Raw genomic sequence first — 18,273 nt, 5'->3', positions numbered from 1 at the left:
AAAAGTAAAGAAAACCTCAGTGATGTACTTAAGCAGGAACTTGCTCCTCTATATGCACATTCAGATGCTATGGAGTCACATTTTATGATAATAAAAGGTATGTTAGAAAAAATACAGGGGGCTGGTAACATGACTGATGTGATCTCATCGGCAAATATGATTCTGGGGTGCCACTCGCAATAGCTTGAGAGATAGAGTACAACAGGGAATACTAGCAGGGAGACAAACTACACCCGCCCCCGTAGTCCCTCCGACACCTAACCAACCTTTAGTTCCAAAGAACATAAAAATAAATGACAACTCAGGTCCACAAGGAAAAGTACATGAGAAGACACAACGCCCTTCTAAGGGTTTTCCACAACTACCGGTTGAAATCAAACTCTGTTTGGGGTGGGGGATCTGAAACGGTAAATGATACATGTAAGGCAGACTGCATGGTTGGGAGTTCACCCAGAAGAGACAGCAGAGGATTGCAACATAGTAAATTTTAAGGAGTCCACGCATTGCTGAACTACTATTGCAGAGTTTAGCACTATTGACACCTTGCAAGAGTAGAATAAAAGCTGTTCCACTATGGTACTTTTACAGACCTTACAAACATTGCAGACCTATGGAGCCAGCGCCATACCCCTGTGAAATATGTGCCGATCAGTCATGGGAAAGACAGCGTGATACGTATTAGGCCTAGAGTTGTATACCTTATAATCCAATTTTCACAACAAACAGAGTTGCCCCGTTAACCCAACTAGATGGCCTAGATTGACAGGAGGCGGAATTTTGTTAGGTTTTTGTGAGAGGGGCACAAAGATACAGGGCCCCAAGGAATTACAAGGGATAGCTGCGGGGATACTAACACTGTAAGTAATACTGTTGAGCAAATAATAATCAAATCTTGACATTTTTCTGGTGTGAAACTCAAACTGAATAACTTAGCTTGCCTAAATATTATAAAGTCTGCTCATTTAATATGTTTGACGGGAACTTGGCTAAGGGAAGATTTCCATATAGCTGTATATGTTTTCATACTCACACCAGCCACACCTTCGGCTAGTGGCTGAGTTAAAAGAGGACCGCTCTTCAGCACCTCAGGCCCGGTAGGTTTCCCATGGGCTCCAGATTTTTTCCCATTTCTTAGGGCAGCCCTTGCTTTGGTAAACTATTTTCTCTGCCAGACAGCACCAGTCCAGGTCTTGTTACCAGTCTGTCAGCCGCGGTGCATTAGTCACCCCCCATAGTCTTGCTATGTTGTTTGGCACTGACTGCTGCCAACAGTAACCAGTTTCTAGTATGTGTGGGCCATCTGTCTTCCCCAGAGAACCTAAGCAAGTGCCACCTGGCATCTAGCCGTACCTTCGTACCTGCTACTTCAGACATTACTCTGTTTATTTCAGACCAAAATTGTTGCATTTTTAGGCATGCCCAGAAAATATGAAAAAAGTACCCGTCTCCCCACATCCCCTGACACACAGGCCCGCATCGCATCTGTCCAGCTTATATTGGAGCGTCCTAGGCGCATATGCTCTATGTGGCACTCGGATCTGGATTAGCCTGTACCTTGCGCTTATTGCCACCTCCCTGGAACACTGGGTCGCCTCTTGCCAGTCATCCTCCTCTAGGAGTCCCACATAGGTCTGCCAATGCCTCTCTAAGTAGGCCTAAGGGGTCCGGAAGATTGTTCATTATTTTCCGGTATGTAAGTGAGATTGCCTTATCCGCCATAGGATCTAACAGTAGCCGATCTTCTAAGGAAGAATATTCAGGCAGGATCTCCCCCTTGGACGCATGACAATGCACAACATGCCTCAATTGTAGGTAGTGGAATCGTTCCCCGTCCGCCATATGATACTCAGTCTGGATGTCACTAAAGGTTGCCATGGCCCTGTTTCTCCATATGTCCCCAAGGCTGTCTATGCCACAGAGACTCCATCCACTAAGGCCCTGAAGACCTCCCACCTCGCTCATGGCATCACTTTGCCAGAGTAGGGTTTGCTGAGTCAGTCACGAGTCCCAACCCAACACCTTTGTGACAGAGTGCCATGTTCGCACCACGATCTGTGTATGTATCGGTAGTGCCTTCATTCGTTTTTTTTTTTTATACAGGAGTGAGGCATATCCTCCAACCCTGATGGCACGTCGGTATGCCCGGTAGGCGGGTTCAGAGTGAGGTGCAAACACCCAAAAATTAATATTGACTAGTTGGGCCGCTCTATAGTAATTCTGAATATCCGGGATGGCCAGGCCGCCCTTGTGTACACCCGTTGCAACTTACGCAATGCAATGCGTGGTGTACCTCCTTCCCACAGTAGGTGACGTTGCTCCCCTTCTATAGTCTGGAAGAATTTCTCTGAAATCTTGCACGGGGTGTTTTCAACACATATAGCTGCCTAGGAAGGGCCATCATTTTGAATAACACTGCCCTTCCCATAAGGGATATGGGTATCTTGCTCCAATGGAGGATGTCTTCGTGCAGTCTCGTTATCTGGGCCTGCACGTTTAGATTCATGGAGTCAGTCTCTGATTTGGTGATCCAGATACCCAGGTATTTAAATTGGTCCCGGCATATCAGAGCCTTACATCCCAAAGTTAGGTGGGGGTCCTCACCAGTCAGTCTAAAAAGGAGCGACTTCTCCCAATTGATCTGATATCCCGAGTAACTACCGAACAGGCGGAGTATGTTGATAATTCTGAGGATCGTTTGCCTGGGCCAACGGACATATAGCAGTACATCGTCGGCATACAAGGAAATGCGCTCAGTTGGTTTACTTATTGATTGATCAGAAACAAAATGGTTACTTACCAGTAGGAGTAGGTTTGCAGCTTGAAGAGTTTTCTGGATTCATCTGCTGTGCAATATTCCACCATTTAGTGGTTGGGTGCGGAATAATCTTTTTTTTTTTTTTTTGCTTGGGGCGACTTCGACCATCATTTGGTTCTAGGTCCATCCCTTGTGTGACGTCAGATGGCACCCCGTTAGTTTGTGTGCGTGGTAGCCTCCTTAAGATTCTTTTTCCCCATTTTTCTATAGGGTTTGTCTTAAATCCGGTTCTCTCTAGATGTTAGTTCCTTGGTTTTTCATCTTTTGTCCCACCTGTTAGTATTCCTCCTTTGATGGGAGGTGGGTAGGACGCATGTGAATCCAGAACACTCTTCAAGCTGCAAAACTACTCCTACTGGTAAGTAACCTTTGTTTTGCAGCATGAATCCTTTTCTGGATTCACATGCTGTGCATTAGATTATGTAGCAGTTTCCAGCTCCCTGGGGTGACTGTGGTAAATTGAGGAAGACTTTGCGATCAGTGTTGAAGTACCTTTTGTCCCACTTGAGGTTCTTTAGTCCTCTGTACATCCACGCAGTAATGTTTTGTGAATGTGTGTGGGATGCCCATGTTGTCGCAGCACATATGGTGTCTATTGGCACGTTGGCTATTAACGCCAGGGTTGCCCCTTTTTTCATTGTTGAGTGGGCTTTTGATCATGTGTTTCCTGCTGAGGATTAGCATACTGGAATTGCCTCTAAAATCCAATGTGCAATTGTACCCTTTGTCACGGGTGCTCCCTTGTTGGACTTGGAGTGCGAGACAAACAACTGATTGCCCTTATGGAGATGTTTGGTCTCTTGCAGATAGTATAGTAAAGCTCTTTTTATGTCCAGGATATGAAGGCTTCTTTCTAGTCATGTTTGCCGGTTTTGGAAGAAAACTGCTAGCTGTATGCTTTAGTTTATGTGGAACTTACGTACTACCTTAGGTAGGAATTGAGGGTTTGTCCTTAGGATAATATTGTCCTTGTGGATTTGCACGAACGGTTCCTCAATAGTTTTTTTTTTTTTTTTTAACTTTATTTATGGATTTGGTTCCTCAATAGTTAACGCTTGTAGTTCACTTACTTGTAGTAGAGATGTTATGGCTATTAAAAGGCAGTCTTTATGGTGATGTATTTGAGTTCTGCTTTGTGCATGGGCTCGAACAGCCCTGTCATTTGTTGCGTTAGGAGAGTGTTTAAGCTCCACATAGGGCCTGGAGCCTTTCTTGGGGGTGCACTTTTCTAGGATCCCTCAAGGAATCTTTTTATGAATGGTGCTGTGAAGAAACTTTTACATGAATTTCCCCTGGTGTAGGCTACAATTGCTACCAGGTGCATTTTGAGGCTTGAGTAGTTGATATTACTGTCAAGCAAGTGTGTCAGATATATGAGCACTGTTTCTTGTGTGGAAATTGAGCTTAGGGTATTGTTTTTTGTGCACCATATGGTGTACTCTTTCCACTTAGCTGCGTAGCATTGTCTTGTGGTCTGTGTTGTTGCCTCCTTTAGCCTTTCCATCGTTCTTTGTGGCAGGTTTAAATGTCAGAACTCTATGTATTCAGATGCCTGGCTGCTAGGCTGAGCGTCGCTGGTTCTGGGTGAAAGATTTGCCCCCTTTGCATTGTGACGATGTCCATATCTGCTTTATGCTTGATCATTTGTCCCCTGAACAGTTTGAGTAGGCTAGAGTACCAGGTATGCCTAGCCCACTGAGGGGCCATGAGTATTAGCTGTCTGGCTTTCCCCAGAACCCTTTGTAGTAGGGGAATTGGAGGAAAACTGTATGCAAATGAACCCGACCAGTTTAGTGACAGGGCATTCCCTTTTGATAGGTGGTGTTGAAACCTGGAGGCGAAGGATTGACATTTCTTGTTCTCCATTAATACAAATAGGTCTATGTCTGGCGTTCCCCAGAGGTTGAAGACATCTTTAAGAGTTGTTTGTTTTATCTCCCACTCTAACGAACTGCTGTTCTGTCTGCTGAGTTGATCCGATTCAGTGTGGTCCTTTCCTGGCAGGTGAATTGTCTGTAGGCTGTTTTTCCTTGAATTGGCCCATTTCCATATGTCTTGAGCTAGTTTGTTTATGGTAAATGATTTTGTTCCTCCCTGTTTGTTGATGTAAAACATAGTGGTAGTGTTGTCCATTTGGATTAATACTGTCTTCCTTCCTATATGGGCTTGGAATGCCTTTAGTGCCACAAACACGGTCTTTATCTCTAGGAAGCTGATGTGTTTTTGAGTTTGCATTGTTCCATTGACCCCGTACCTTCAGGTTTCCTGAATGTGCTCTCCAAACCCTGTGGGATGCATCTGTTGTGATTGTCACTAAGGGAGTTGGTGTTTTGAAAGGTTTGCCTAGTGTTATGTTCTTGGATGCCCACCATTGTATCTCCACAGCTGAACCTTTTCTGTTACAACCACTAGATCCTCCCAACTCCCTGTGGTTTGTGACCAACTGCTGCATAGCCACTCTTGCAGAGGGCACATGTGGAGGCATGCGTGAGTGATGAGGGGGTATGCCGGATGCAATCATGCCCATGAGCTTCATGACCGTCCTCACTGTCAGAGAATGACCCTTCTGGAACGACGAGTTTCTTGTTTGATGGCTTGTATTCTTCTTCGGTGGGGTATACCCGTGAAACCTTGGAGTTTAATCTTGCTCCTAAGAACGTTTTTTCTTGTTCTGGCTTTGTTGATTATTTCTTGTGGTTTATAGAAAACACCAATTTTTGCAATGTTGCAAACACCTGATGGACGTGTGTGTAACATCTTTGTTTTGAATTTGCCTTTACCATCAAGTTGTCTAGATAGGGATAGACGTGTATCCCTCTCCTTCTTAGGGATGCAGCCACCGCTGCTTGGCATTTTGTGAAGACTCTTGGTACCGATTTTATCCCGAAAGGCAGGACTTTGAATTGGTAGAGACTGTTCTTGAGAAAGAACCTGAGGTATTTCTTGTGAGCTTAATTCATGGGGATGTGCAGATAGGCATCCTTTAGATCAATTGTGGCCATGAAATCTCCCTTTTGCAGCTGCGGGATTGCTTCCTGCAGTGTTGCCATCTTGAAGTGCTGTGTGCAAATGAATTTGTTTATGAACCTGAGGTCTAAGATGGGTCTTAGTGTGAGATCTTGCTTTGGTACCAAGAAGTACGGTGAATAGTTTCCTTTGAAGTTCTCCCTCCTTGGTACTTTCTCTATTGCTTGTTTTTGCAGGAGTTCCTTTATTTCTAGTCATAGTTGTAAGAGTTCTGTTCCTTGGAACTTTTTTTTTTTTTGGTAGGTTTGTTTCTTTGTTCGTTTTATACAATAGCCATGGTGAACCACGTTTAAAATCCAACTGTCTGATGATGTCTGTCCATTGCAGTAGTTGGTGTACTATTCTGCCTCCCACTGGTGTTTTGGGGTCCTTTGTTGCGGGCAAGTCACTTGGAGTTTGCTCCTCCTCCTCTCAAGGGTTGTCCCCTGCCCCGAAAGGGTTGCCTTAGTTGCTGTTGCCAGGCTTGGTATCCAGACTGCTGGTTTGATTGCTGTCCGCTGCCTTGAGTTTGTTGTTGATGTTGTCCTGTTGAGAAAACTCCCCTTCCTTTGGGTCACTTGGTGTTAAAACCTCATCTTTTGATGGTGCCCCTCTGTTGTAGGGCTGCCCATAGCCCTGGCTGTTTCATTGTCTTCTATTATTATTCTTGAAGTGATTCATCAACTTCACTTCCAAAGAGGGCGTCTCCTGTGTAGGGACTGTTGATTATTGAGGTTTGTACCTCTGGTTTGAAGCCTGATATTCTGAGCCAGGAGTGCCTTCTCAATGTTATGCCTGTGCACATTCGTCTGCTGGCTGTATCGGCTGCAACTAGGGTTGATTTCAAGCAGGTGTTAGCTATGCTCTTTCCCTTCTGTATGATGGATTTTGCCTTCTTTTTATCTTCTTCAGGGAGCTTCTTCATCAGTTCCTCAATGTCATTCCATTGTTGGTGGCCATACCCGTTGAGGAGAGCATTGGAGTTTGCAATGCGCCATTGCGTTGTTGCTTCTTTCTCCTTACCATGCCCATTCTTTTGCTTTCTCTCTCTAGAGGTGGACCAGTGGAGTAGTGGGCGTTGCCCCTTTTTCTTGCTGTGGTGACAATAATGGAGTCCGGCACTGTGTTTCCCTGAATGTATTTAGGGTCGTATTTTTTATCCACTCTCTGTGTTACCCCCTTTGCTGAAGCAGGCTCCTTGAAAGCCTCCTTGCCCTGACCCAGAATGCTTGGTAGCATTGGGAGATATTTTGTCCTTTTTGTGGATGGTGCCATAGTCTCTAGGAGGAAACAGGAGTCTCCTTTCTCTTCCTCTAAGGGGACCCCGAAGGTATCAATTGCTTTTTTGATGAGGCTGTTGTAGAATGCTATGTCCGGTGGCTTAGGCTTCGAGGGATAGCTACAGACCTCTTCTGGGCTTTCTGTGTCGAGGTAGTTTCATTCTTCCTCGAAAGTCGCAGAGGCTTCCTCGTCTTCTGGAGCTTCGAGTTCCTCTTTGATGTTGTCCTTGTGCGGTTCGGGGGTTGATGGAGCTTCGAGGTTATCTTCCTCTTCTTTGCCATTATTGGCAGCGTCAGTGGGTTCTGCAGGAATCCGGAATATTCCTTCAGTGCTTCGTTGAACTCCTTTTGTTGAAGGAGTACCGCCATTTCTGCTTCGAGGCATCTTTTCTTTTTCTCCACCTCGAGGCCCTTTCGGCATCTAAGGCTGGGGAGATTCCCTTCTTGGGTGTGGTGGCTTCCGGCTCTGAGGGTGTGGTCTTTCCCTTTGTGGCCTTTCGTTCGGTGCTTGCTTTTGTCAATTTTGACAATCTTCAGTATCCCTAGGGTTGGCTTGTGGGATTCTTTTGGTTGTGGCTGACCCTCAGTCGTCATTTTCTTCGACGCTTCGGCTGTTTTCTGTTTGTGGTCATTGGTTTCTGATGGTTGAGGGTTTCTTACCTTGTCAGTCTTCTTCTCTGTTATTTCTTCGTGGATTTCAACATCTGATCCCCCTTGGGTCAATTCTGCAGGAACTCCCTGGTCATTCTCGTCGCTTGAGAGGCCTAAGTCACTCATCAAAGGTTGTTTCTGGCTTTGGAGCATGGCTGTGTAATGGTTTTCCCTCTGCTTTCAGCATAACTAGAGTTTCTTCGAACACTGCGCAAGCAAAAGGGTGTCCAGAGGTCCTTCTCCGGTGTCTTCGTAGTCCATGTTCAATGGTTTTTTCACTCGAATTCTGTGATTTGTTTCAGGGATTTCGTCCAAATCTTCGGAGTGTCTCCCTTTGTTTCCAGACCCAATGGCGGAAAAAAGAATCTGAAGATGACTACCACACACAGGAACTTCCGGGGCGCCGTCTGATGTCACACAAGGGATGGAACTAGCGCTAAATGGTGGTCAACAACGCCCGAGAAAAAAAAAAAAGAAAAAGACTATCCTGGACCCAACCTTTAGATGGCGGAATAACGCACAGCATGTGAATCCAGAAAAGGATTCATGCTGCAAAACATGAGGTAATGCTAATTAACTCTTATAATGTTTTAACAACACACGTAATAGGATTGTTATGGGAATGGGAAAGGAAACAGTATTTCGCAAACTAAATAGGAAGTGACTTTGTGCACCTCAGCTTTGGGCATTTTAACACAAGTAAGTACCAAAGTTAAAATAGCGCAGCATGTGGCTTTTTGGACTGTTATGGGAAAGAACAATCCCACTTCACCCATATTTTATATGGGACTCATTAAACAAACTCCTATAAAAAATACATTTGGAATTGATAGAAGGAGGAGTAGAATACAACTGAATTGCGCTGCCCACCTTCCATGGAAATAGTCATTCCTCCATTATCGACCATATAATGGTTTCAGTAAAAGACATGAACCTGGTCAAATCCTTTAGAATTGACTGTTCAGTGCTTAGTTACCATTCAGTACTTAACCTCACTCTGGATGTTACCTGCGATAAACCAGAAGTGTTGGAAAGGGCCCCCCCCCCATTAAACCTGTGAAGAAAAACGGTGTTAGTGTAAAATGGGCTGGTATTAATGAGCCAAAAATGCTAGAAGCTATAGTTACGAACACTGGGATGCTTTAATTATATGTACAGATTGGAGAGATAATTATGAAAGGCTGTTGGAGGCTTTTCATAAAATAACTACAGCAATAGCAGATAAGCTGAGAATACCGATAAAAGACCTAGGTAAAAAAAAACGAACAGTCCAAGGGTGGTTTAACTCTCAATGCTCTAGAGCAAACAGGCCCTTAGGAGGGTTTTGCAGGAAATTCCAAAATTAGGGGAAGGAATAAGGAGTTAAGAAGGAATTAGAAGATAACAGCAGCTTTAAGGAAAAGGGACCTACAGGAACAGGCATGGGCAGATCTGGAACGGGCAGCAGACACTGGTGACTGTAATCTGTTCTGGAAAACTGTTCATTCCCATTTCTTCAGAGATAACTCTATGCCAACAATGGAGGCCTCCGTTTCGTCAGAGGTTTGGATTACACACTTTGGGGGTATCTTTAATCTAAGTAATGTGGATATCGATATGCCCCAAGACCCCATAACATAACCAACTATAAACTCTGAAGCCTATAACCATGGAGAAATGTAGTGTAGCCTTAAAGAACAGTGCCCTTGGAAAAGCCCCGGGACCAGACAGTGTCCGTGTCCACACTGTCAAATCTTACACACCATTATGGGTTCCGATATTAACCCAAATTTGTAATGCAGCGGCAAATGGTTACACCTTGAAATCATGGAGCGATAGTGTCATCATCCCAATATTTAAACAGAGGGATAGAGGGGATCCCAGATGCTATCACCCGATATCGCTTTTGGATTCCTCTGTGAAGACCATGGGCAGGTGCTATTCGGAGGCGAGAATCCTGGGCCCCGGAAAAATGCATATTGACAGAATCACAATATGGGTTTAGGAAAGAAATTGGTACTGTGGAGCAGTGTATAAAACTGCATCTTATAATTAGCAAATATACACTGGTATGCGAGACACATTCATTTTTGTTTTGCAGATCGGTCTAGTGCATTCGATCTTGTGAATTGTGCAAAACTGTGGCAATTGCTATCTGGCATAGGTGCTCCTACAGATATCATGTCATCTTTCCCAGATGTACGTAAAATTAACATCTTGCATACGCTTTTGGAAGGACCGGGAAATGAACAAAGACATTTCTGGTAACATGAGGTATTAGGCAGGGATGTGTACTTGAACCGCTGTTGTTCTTATTGTATATAAATGGGGTGGATGGTCTTTTGCAGAGTATAAAAGCTAAAGCGCCTAGAGTGGGTATCCACATCACTCCAATCCTATTATACGCAGATAATGCAGTGCTTTTATCAACGACGGCGAATGGCCTGCAGCAACCGATAAATAATTTCACAGCCTTTATAGAAGGTAGAGATCTAAAACTTAATCTAACTAAAACCTATACTATGGTCTGTGGCAGAAGAACAAACAAGCATTAAAAATGCAATAGGTCTTGCCTTTCATTAAGTTACAGCCATTTGCGTTGCTATACAATACCATTAGCAAAGCAAATGGCTTTAACATAATCAAAGGCAAGACCTATTGCATTTTCAATGCTTGTTTATAAGTTTTCCTGGGAAGATGCCATACTTTGCTTGCCCTGAACTAATAGCGCTTTAGTTTCAAGCGTAATATTCAAGGTTGACTATGCTCACTTCGACTGAAAAGTATAAGCCGGCTTTCATTCTTATTGCAGAATGCAGAATATACTCAGAATGCTCTAGATAAAAAGCATGCTAACTAACAGAAAGCAATGACAGAGGGAGCAGCCGGTAAGTTTTTTTGTGTGACAAAAGTAAATGTGTAAATGTGCTAGACAAGATGTCAGATGTAATTCAAATTGGATTTGAGGACACCACTTATTTTCTTGGGGCATGTACTGTATATGGATAGCCATGTAATTTCAACCTATATTGCCATTGAGGTATTCTTATGACATCATAAACCATGAAGTTGAAATGTTACCAAATCAACAGTTGGCAATATCGGACCATTTTGCATGTTTGACTTTATATATTTTTTATCACGTTTACTGTGGGAAAGTTAGCTTGACATTTTTTTTTGGCCCAAGCAGTGAAATATTCATTGAAAACAATACAAGAAATACTGACAATATTACATTGGTAAAAAAAAAGACATTGCTGATGCTGTTCTTATGCAAGGTGCAACTAACAAAACGCACTATTTCATATTATAGTGTTCTTGTTCTGGTCACCCTTCATGAGTAGAATGTTGATTGAGCAATGGGCAATGGTAAAACACCGCATTGTGATTTGGGTCTGACGGTCAGTATGATGATAAAGTCCATTATTTTACAGAGACAGCTGAAATTCTTCCCATATTTTTCAGTAGATAGACAGATAGATAGATAAACGGACAGATACATATATTTCAAGATGTTTACTTAAGCGTGTGCATCTTCTTATCCGTTTTCTTTTTTTAGTAAAATATTTTAAAAAATGGAAGGATTTTGGCTTGGCTTACCTGGTTTAGACGGTAGATTCAGAGCGTGTGCTTTAAACATGTGTAAACCCGCAAACAAGCTCTGACATTTTTAGTCTAACCCGTAATGTTTTTTAGTGTTAAACAGCTTAGCAGCTGCATACTATTCAACACAGCTGGACAAAAAAACACATGGCCCCCAGAAAACATTATTTGGATATTTTTTCTGATCGTAAAGCACTTTTTGGAAACGTAGCGAGTCAGGGAAGTGTTAAATATGGCGGCACGTGCATGCAAAGCTGTAATTAGAATAATACGCTAGAAAAAAAGGAAAAAATGTGGGGGAGCAGTTTGAGGCTTCACACGACCTGTGCGCTAGATCGCTTTACGGTATCCATTTCCAACAAGGTGTCTGGAAAAATCAAGAAACAGATGCAGGCCGAATTATGGCTCCCTATGCCTTCGAGCTTTCAATATTTTCAAAGAAAACCTTGGCTCAAGCAGACCCTTCGCCTTCTCGGCCGCCTGCAAGGAGAAAAGCCCCCTCGCTGGGCTGTGAGGATAAAAAACACATTTCTTCTTCAGGAATACCTATCCATAACCTCATAAACAGTTATACTAAAAACAAGAGCCAAGGTATTCACCCTCTTTAAACACCCCCTACTTTACCTTGTGAAGCTTAAGCCTTCACCTGTTCTGAAGTGACCTGAATGTGTGGCACTGTACAAGAGTCTTACCAACAAAAATTAACAAAGGCTACCAGTTCCTTAATTTAGGTGGATGAACAAATCATCCACTCGGGTAAAATTCCTCATCTGATAGTCTCCTGTCCACTCACAACACCAAAACAAGCATTGGCAAGGTCAGCAAGTCAATCGGGTGCCTGCTGAAATATGAAGCATGGCGCCCATGTTGCTGCAAATGCTGAAAGTTCAGCGCACACATGAGGGCAGGAAGGCAATGAGGAGCAAGCTGCAACGCTGGCAGAAAAAAAGCAAAGATCGGAAGGGATGCGGCCGCTAAAATTAAAGCGTGCCGAACGTGTACAAAACAAATAAATACATACATATTTAAAGGAGCAACTTGCAAGGAAAATAAAGGCGCGTGACAGCAATGAGGAGCAAGCTGCCGCGCTGCCTACAGAAAAAGACAGTGAGGAAGTGGCCGAGCCAGGAAGGTTTGGAGGGCGGAGCCGGCGGCAATGTGGAAATGAAGCACTGCACTCATGCTTGTGGCGGCATCCACCTTGCAGGAGCGAGCAGCGGCCATATGTGTGTAAATTAACGTGGCCGCGCCGCTGCTCGCTCCCGCAAGGTTGATGCTGCCACAAGTACGAGTGCAGTGCTTTAAAAGGGAAGACCAATTGCTAAAGGCCCTCTCCTAGAGCAGCGCATGCACGCTGCCTAGACGACCCCTAAAAAGGGGAAAAGCCACTATACTCATTGCCAAAAGCTAAAATGATCGTCAGTTATCTAGGTATAATATTCTCACAGAGAGGAGATTGGACATCACATTTGAACACTGCCAAATTAAAATTTACTACGACTATTGATGCAGTTTTTAGGTCTCGCTGAGCCCAGCGCTTGCGCTGGCTCGGAGAGACATTTTGTAATGTGAGTTTTCAAAGTGCTGCTGACTGGCCTAGCGCTTGCGTTCACGCGACCGTGCACGCGCGCAGCCGGCCGCCAGCAGCACTTTGAAAACTCGTGCGTCATCGTGATCACTTTCGCTTTCAGTGCGATCGCGATGACGCACGCTTTCAATGCTTGTTCATTCGGTGACAGCGTGAAGCTGACACGAGCAGCAGGCAGGGACACGGGGCGTGTTAATGGGCATTCTTTTGAGCAATGCCAACAGACTTAGTGCCTACTTCCAGTCAGTTATTACTTGCGAATAATTCCCAGGTATCCTCATTATGCACGGCTGCATTTGGCTGCTAATTGTAGGGCAGACTTAGTGCCTACTTCCAGTCAGTTATTACTTGCAAATAATTCCCAGGTATCCTCATGATGCACGGCTGCATTTGGCTGATAATTGTAGGGAGGGCAGTTAACAACACTTAACTCAATCAGCAACGGGCATTAGCAGCTGTTAATGCCCACCGAAGCAGGCAATAACGTAAACTCGGCATACCCATTCACAGAGCTAAAACCCCAGCAGTATTGTGCGAACAACAGAATTACTATTACCAAGTAAAAAATGTATACATTTTAATCAAATGTCTGGGCGCTGCCAGTCTAACCTTTCACCTTCATGTTTGCACATACGTCACTGCGGCAGCCATTATAAAGCACCAGGCAATCTCACAAGAATGATTTTAGCTCAAACGCCCAGCTGTCTAAGGCACAAAGCTGTTTTTCTGTGAATTTCTACCGTAACACTGGGTACCACTGGTCCCCGGTGAACCGAGGAGCAATGTCACGCACATCGACTGCAATTATATGCTACATTTTTTCAGCAATTCAATGGGGCCCTTACTGCTTTGCTAGCTCGACAGCATGAGATACGGAAGACGAGTGACATGTTAATCCCTGCAGCCTGTAGCTTGGATCAATGAACCAAAACCCCACCGCTGCCTCAATCTCCACACAACAGACACGAAATCCTTCAATGTTCATGTTGCTTCAGTAACAGCAGGTTTCCAGAAGAAAAGCTCAACAACACTTTCAACGTCACTACTCCCTTTCAAAGATGTACGTGGATACTGATGGCAAGAAACTCTCGCGTTACCAACAGGACAAGGTACAACAACATCTTCCTTTTGTGCAGTGGCCAGGGTTATTGGTTTCAAGCTACAAAACTGGATGTGGTCCGTCGGCTTAAACTGCCGACTTTGGTGGAGGAAACCAGGGTTCGAGCCTCGAGGTCGCGTCCATATCCTGTGATTCTGGGCAAATCACTTAATCTCTCCGTGCCTGAATGTGTAATGTAAATAGAATGCTCATGTACAGCGCTCCAATACTTTCGGGTCAAGTTCGCGCTATATAAAGGATGCAAAAAAAAACAACAAAAAAAACCCCGTTGAGTGGCATTTTCAGTCATTTTAGAAGTTTCCCGCTTCATTTGTCAGTGAAGAACCAAAGCAGGTCTTGGCCACCGCACCACTGAGTAGCCTCACTGTGACGCAAAGTATGTGAGGAGTGAACTGGAGTCAGGACTCACAGAGCGCACTTGTACATTTAGGCTCTGCAAGTTGACCACGTCTCACATGCATATTTACTAAGAATACAGAGGGAGCAGCAATGGTCACCAAGCATGTTTGCACCAAACATTTTCATTTAGAGAATAACGAGTTGCCTTTCACATCGCTCTTACAAACTCACTTGGGCATCGATGCAAAGTAAGAGCTATTAGGACGCTATGGATAATACGGTTAAATGTGGTGGAGGGATTGAGGAGGACAAGTGCCGTCACCACTACACCACTCAAATTACTTTTATATTTCACTATTGTAATTCAACACTAATCCTTTATTGGTTCCAGAGTAGCGTGCTACTCGCCAAAAAGTGCTCCAACACCCCATCAGGGGTAACCAGCACTATAGAAATGCCAACCTTTTTCCCTCTTCCATCCCTCCCCTACCCTTCTCAATCCAAATACCTAACATATCCACCACTCAAATTACTTTCATATTTCACTATACTAATTCAACACTAATCCTTTAAGGGTTCAGGAGCTAATTGCCAAAAAAGCGCTTCAACACCCCAATAGGAGTAACAAGCGCTATATAAATGCAAACCTTTTTCCTCACTTCTATCCCTCCCCTACCCTTCTCAATCCAAATAACTGACTAACATATCTACCACTCAAATTAGCTAATCCTTTATTGGTTCCAGAGTAGCGTGCTACTCACCTAAAAAGCGCTTCAACACCCCATCAGGGTTACCAAGCGCTATATAAATGCAAACCTTTTTCCCTCTTCTATTCCTCCGCTATCGTTCTCACTCCAAATAACTGACTAATATCCACCACTCAAATTACTTTAATATTTCACTATACTAATTCAACAATAATCCTTTATGGGTGCCGGAGTAGCGTGCTACTCTTCGAAAAAGCACTTCGACGCCTCGTCAGGGGTAGTAAGAGCTATATAAATGCAATTACAATACAATACAAAACAATACACACTTATAAGGTACAAGGTTTAGCCATGCAACAGCTGATGTTGTTGCACCAAGGATATTGTGCTGCAAAACTAAATACTTATAAGGTCCCAAAAGCGAGACCTATTGGCTATGCCAATGCTTGTTAGTTTTGCCACTAAAGAACCTATAAAAGAAATCACTAAATTATACAAAAGCAAATGTCTTCTGCTTTTACTAAATCAGTGGTTCTCAAAGCACACACCATCTCTTGTGGACCGCAGGTCTTCCTCTGACTCTATTGATAAGTCGAGAGTTGCAGCAGAGAAAGCTGCTACTTGAATGCGGTTTTCTTGTTGCTGGTTTAAGCCACGCAACATGGTTTTGTAATTCTGGGCTTACTTTCTTTAGTTTGTGAAGATTGTTTTATGCGCAGGGCTGACCTGCTCATTAAACAAGCTGAAATGACTGTAGAAACAAAGCCCTGAAACAAAAAACAATGTTGTAAGGCTATGTTTTGTGCCATTTTTGATAATACAGTCACCTTAAATAAACAAGCTTTGACAAAGCCAATAGGTCTCATTTATGAGACATATTGGCAATGATTTTTAGCATCCTGTATATGTAGAATGGCTAAAATAGTTTAAAAAAAGGTACTATGATATGACAGTCTTGTCATTTTGATGGTGCACGCTAACATGGATGCGCCTACAAAATGAGGTGAGCATTTTTTTTTTTATTTACACATCCCCGATGGACTTGCACATAAAAGTTGCATAACAAGCACTTTTTTGTTATTGCACTAATGTGCTTTATGAAATGCTATTGCGGCTAAAGAAAAAGAAAATACGCAAACGTGGCGTGAGTTGAGGATGGGGTGTGGCACTGCATAGATGCGGCCCTCGAGCACAACCCAAGCTGTACTTTATGGCCCGAGAACATTTTTGAGTACCCATGTACTATATGGATCCCCAGTTTGGGGTAGACCAAACTGTAAATCGCTATTGATACAGGAGAACATCTTCTTACGTAGGCTCCTGGATGTACCAAGTTAGACCCCTTCCTATATGGTACATAAAGAACTTGACATCATGTACATAGAAGATGCCATCAACCTTAACATACTGACTAGCTGGCATAGTATTTGGTCGAAAGAAGGTACTAAGTTCACTAGGAACATCATAAGGGATTGCCTGGGACTCAACCGTCGTGAATAAATACCCTTGCTAAAACATGTAAATGATCAATTTTAATATTTGTAGGAAAGCCTTACCATTTTAGAGCTACACAACATTTTACAATTTAGTAAAATGGAAATAAGAACACTTTTTAGTGAGGAACAGGGAGGCCATCAGAGAGTCCCAGATAAGACTTGAACCCACAGTGGACAGATATTGAATGGATCCTTTTCAACAAGGGATACAAGGCTACTTGGTATGAGTGAAAAACATCCAGGACAGATTTCTGTTGACCAGACTACGTCTAGACCTGGTTCACCACTTGGCAGATTTGTGGTTTTTGAATCTACTAAGGTGCCCATGCGATGAAAAGGCTAGGCAAACAGCCATTCACTTTACGTTGTTTTGTAAATCTTATAAAGATATACGATCTTACATACTGCTACCGCTTTTTTTTTTTTTATACAGGGCCTTATATAACATCCTTGAATTTTCTTAAAGATTTCTCAAATTCCCTAATATGTGGTACTTTCCTAGGTTACATAAAAAAGACCACGCAAAGGGGTAAATCATTGACACATCAAAAATGCTTACGTGATGAAGAAAGTTGCATCGGTGACTGTACCAAACAATGATTTTAGAATTGTACTGTTGATAGCAATTTATTGAGTAAAATAACGAAATGTGTTTCAAAAAGCTTCAGGAACATCTATGCATAGTAGATTTGGCGTTTCCTTTTCATTTGCACTGTAGAGCCCAGAATATATGTTGAGAGTTTTTAAAAGAAATGTGTTTTCATAAGTGGAGATTTTTATTTAGTGGAATGGAATACACAGTGATTATAATAATATGTTTATATGAACTCTTTGCACTGTAACTATCAACTGAAAATTATTTTATGGGGATGTTTTATAAAATTTGTAAATGTTTATTGTATTGTGCTTTGATGGATTTGAATATAAATCCGAATAACATTATTGAATCGAATCAATAGATATTTAAGTTCCACAACTTTCTACTGTCGCCAGTAGACACTGGCATGTAAAGGAATTCGAATGAAGTGCTGAGATTTCAGCTTACCTTTCTCAACTTGCTCCCGTGCTTGCTGGTTAGTCATTCCAGGATACGGACAAACTCCTAAACTAAAGGTCTCCCAGAGTAGAATGCCAAAACTCCAGACATCACTCTCCGAGCTGTATCTCCCTAGAAAAAACAAAATTGCCATAAAAACTATATAAACGCTTAGTGAAAATACCAGTTTTAGGAAACAAAGCGCAAAATGTAAATGTTAACCTATAGCCATCAACTAATTACCCTGTTCTATATCGAGGCAGAAACTCTAACCGCACATGTAACATGGAAATATTGGAACACATTAATTTACTTATTTAGCTAGTTCACTGTTTAAACTATATTAGAACTACTGACACAAAAAGCAACTTCAGAATTAGTGTCCATTCATTGACATATAGTTTTTTAAGATAAAAGTGTAGGTCTAGGCTTGTAGTTCTAGCGATTTAACTGTTTATATCCCAGGGGTATAGTACGCTATGGGCCCTAATGTCAACAAGGAAAAGGTGCTCGATTGTCACGGTGCTGAATAGTATAGGATAGCCATTACAAGTTAACAGTAGGACCCGCATGCACTCGAACACTGTTGCCACTATACGAGCTGCACTATGAATATCTATGCCCCTGATGCGCCCAATAACCAGACAGCGGAT

General features: G+C 42.9%; 1 protein-coding gene across 2 annotated transcripts in view; it reads right to left on the bottom strand.

The window, feature by feature from the left end:
• Positions 1-18,273, bottom strand: part of FER (FER tyrosine kinase) — a 1,023,934-nt gene that overhangs the window by 30,446 nt on the left and 975,215 nt on the right. For both annotated transcript variants that reach the window (XM_085632578.1, XM_085632580.1), the window contains exon 18: positions 17,630-17,752. In XM_085632578.1, coding sequence (XP_085488704.1) covers positions 17,630-17,752 — 123 coding nt within the window. The remainder of the gene's footprint in view (positions 1-17,629; positions 17,753-18,273) is intronic.

Source organism: Triturus cristatus, chromosome 2_1 (genome assembly GCF_964204655.1).
Source record: "Triturus cristatus chromosome 2_1, aTriCri1.1, whole genome shotgun sequence".
NCBI classification, from domain to species: domain Eukaryota; kingdom Metazoa; phylum Chordata; class Amphibia; order Caudata; family Salamandridae; genus Triturus; species Triturus cristatus.
This window is presented reverse-complemented; position numbering and strand designations above follow the sequence as displayed.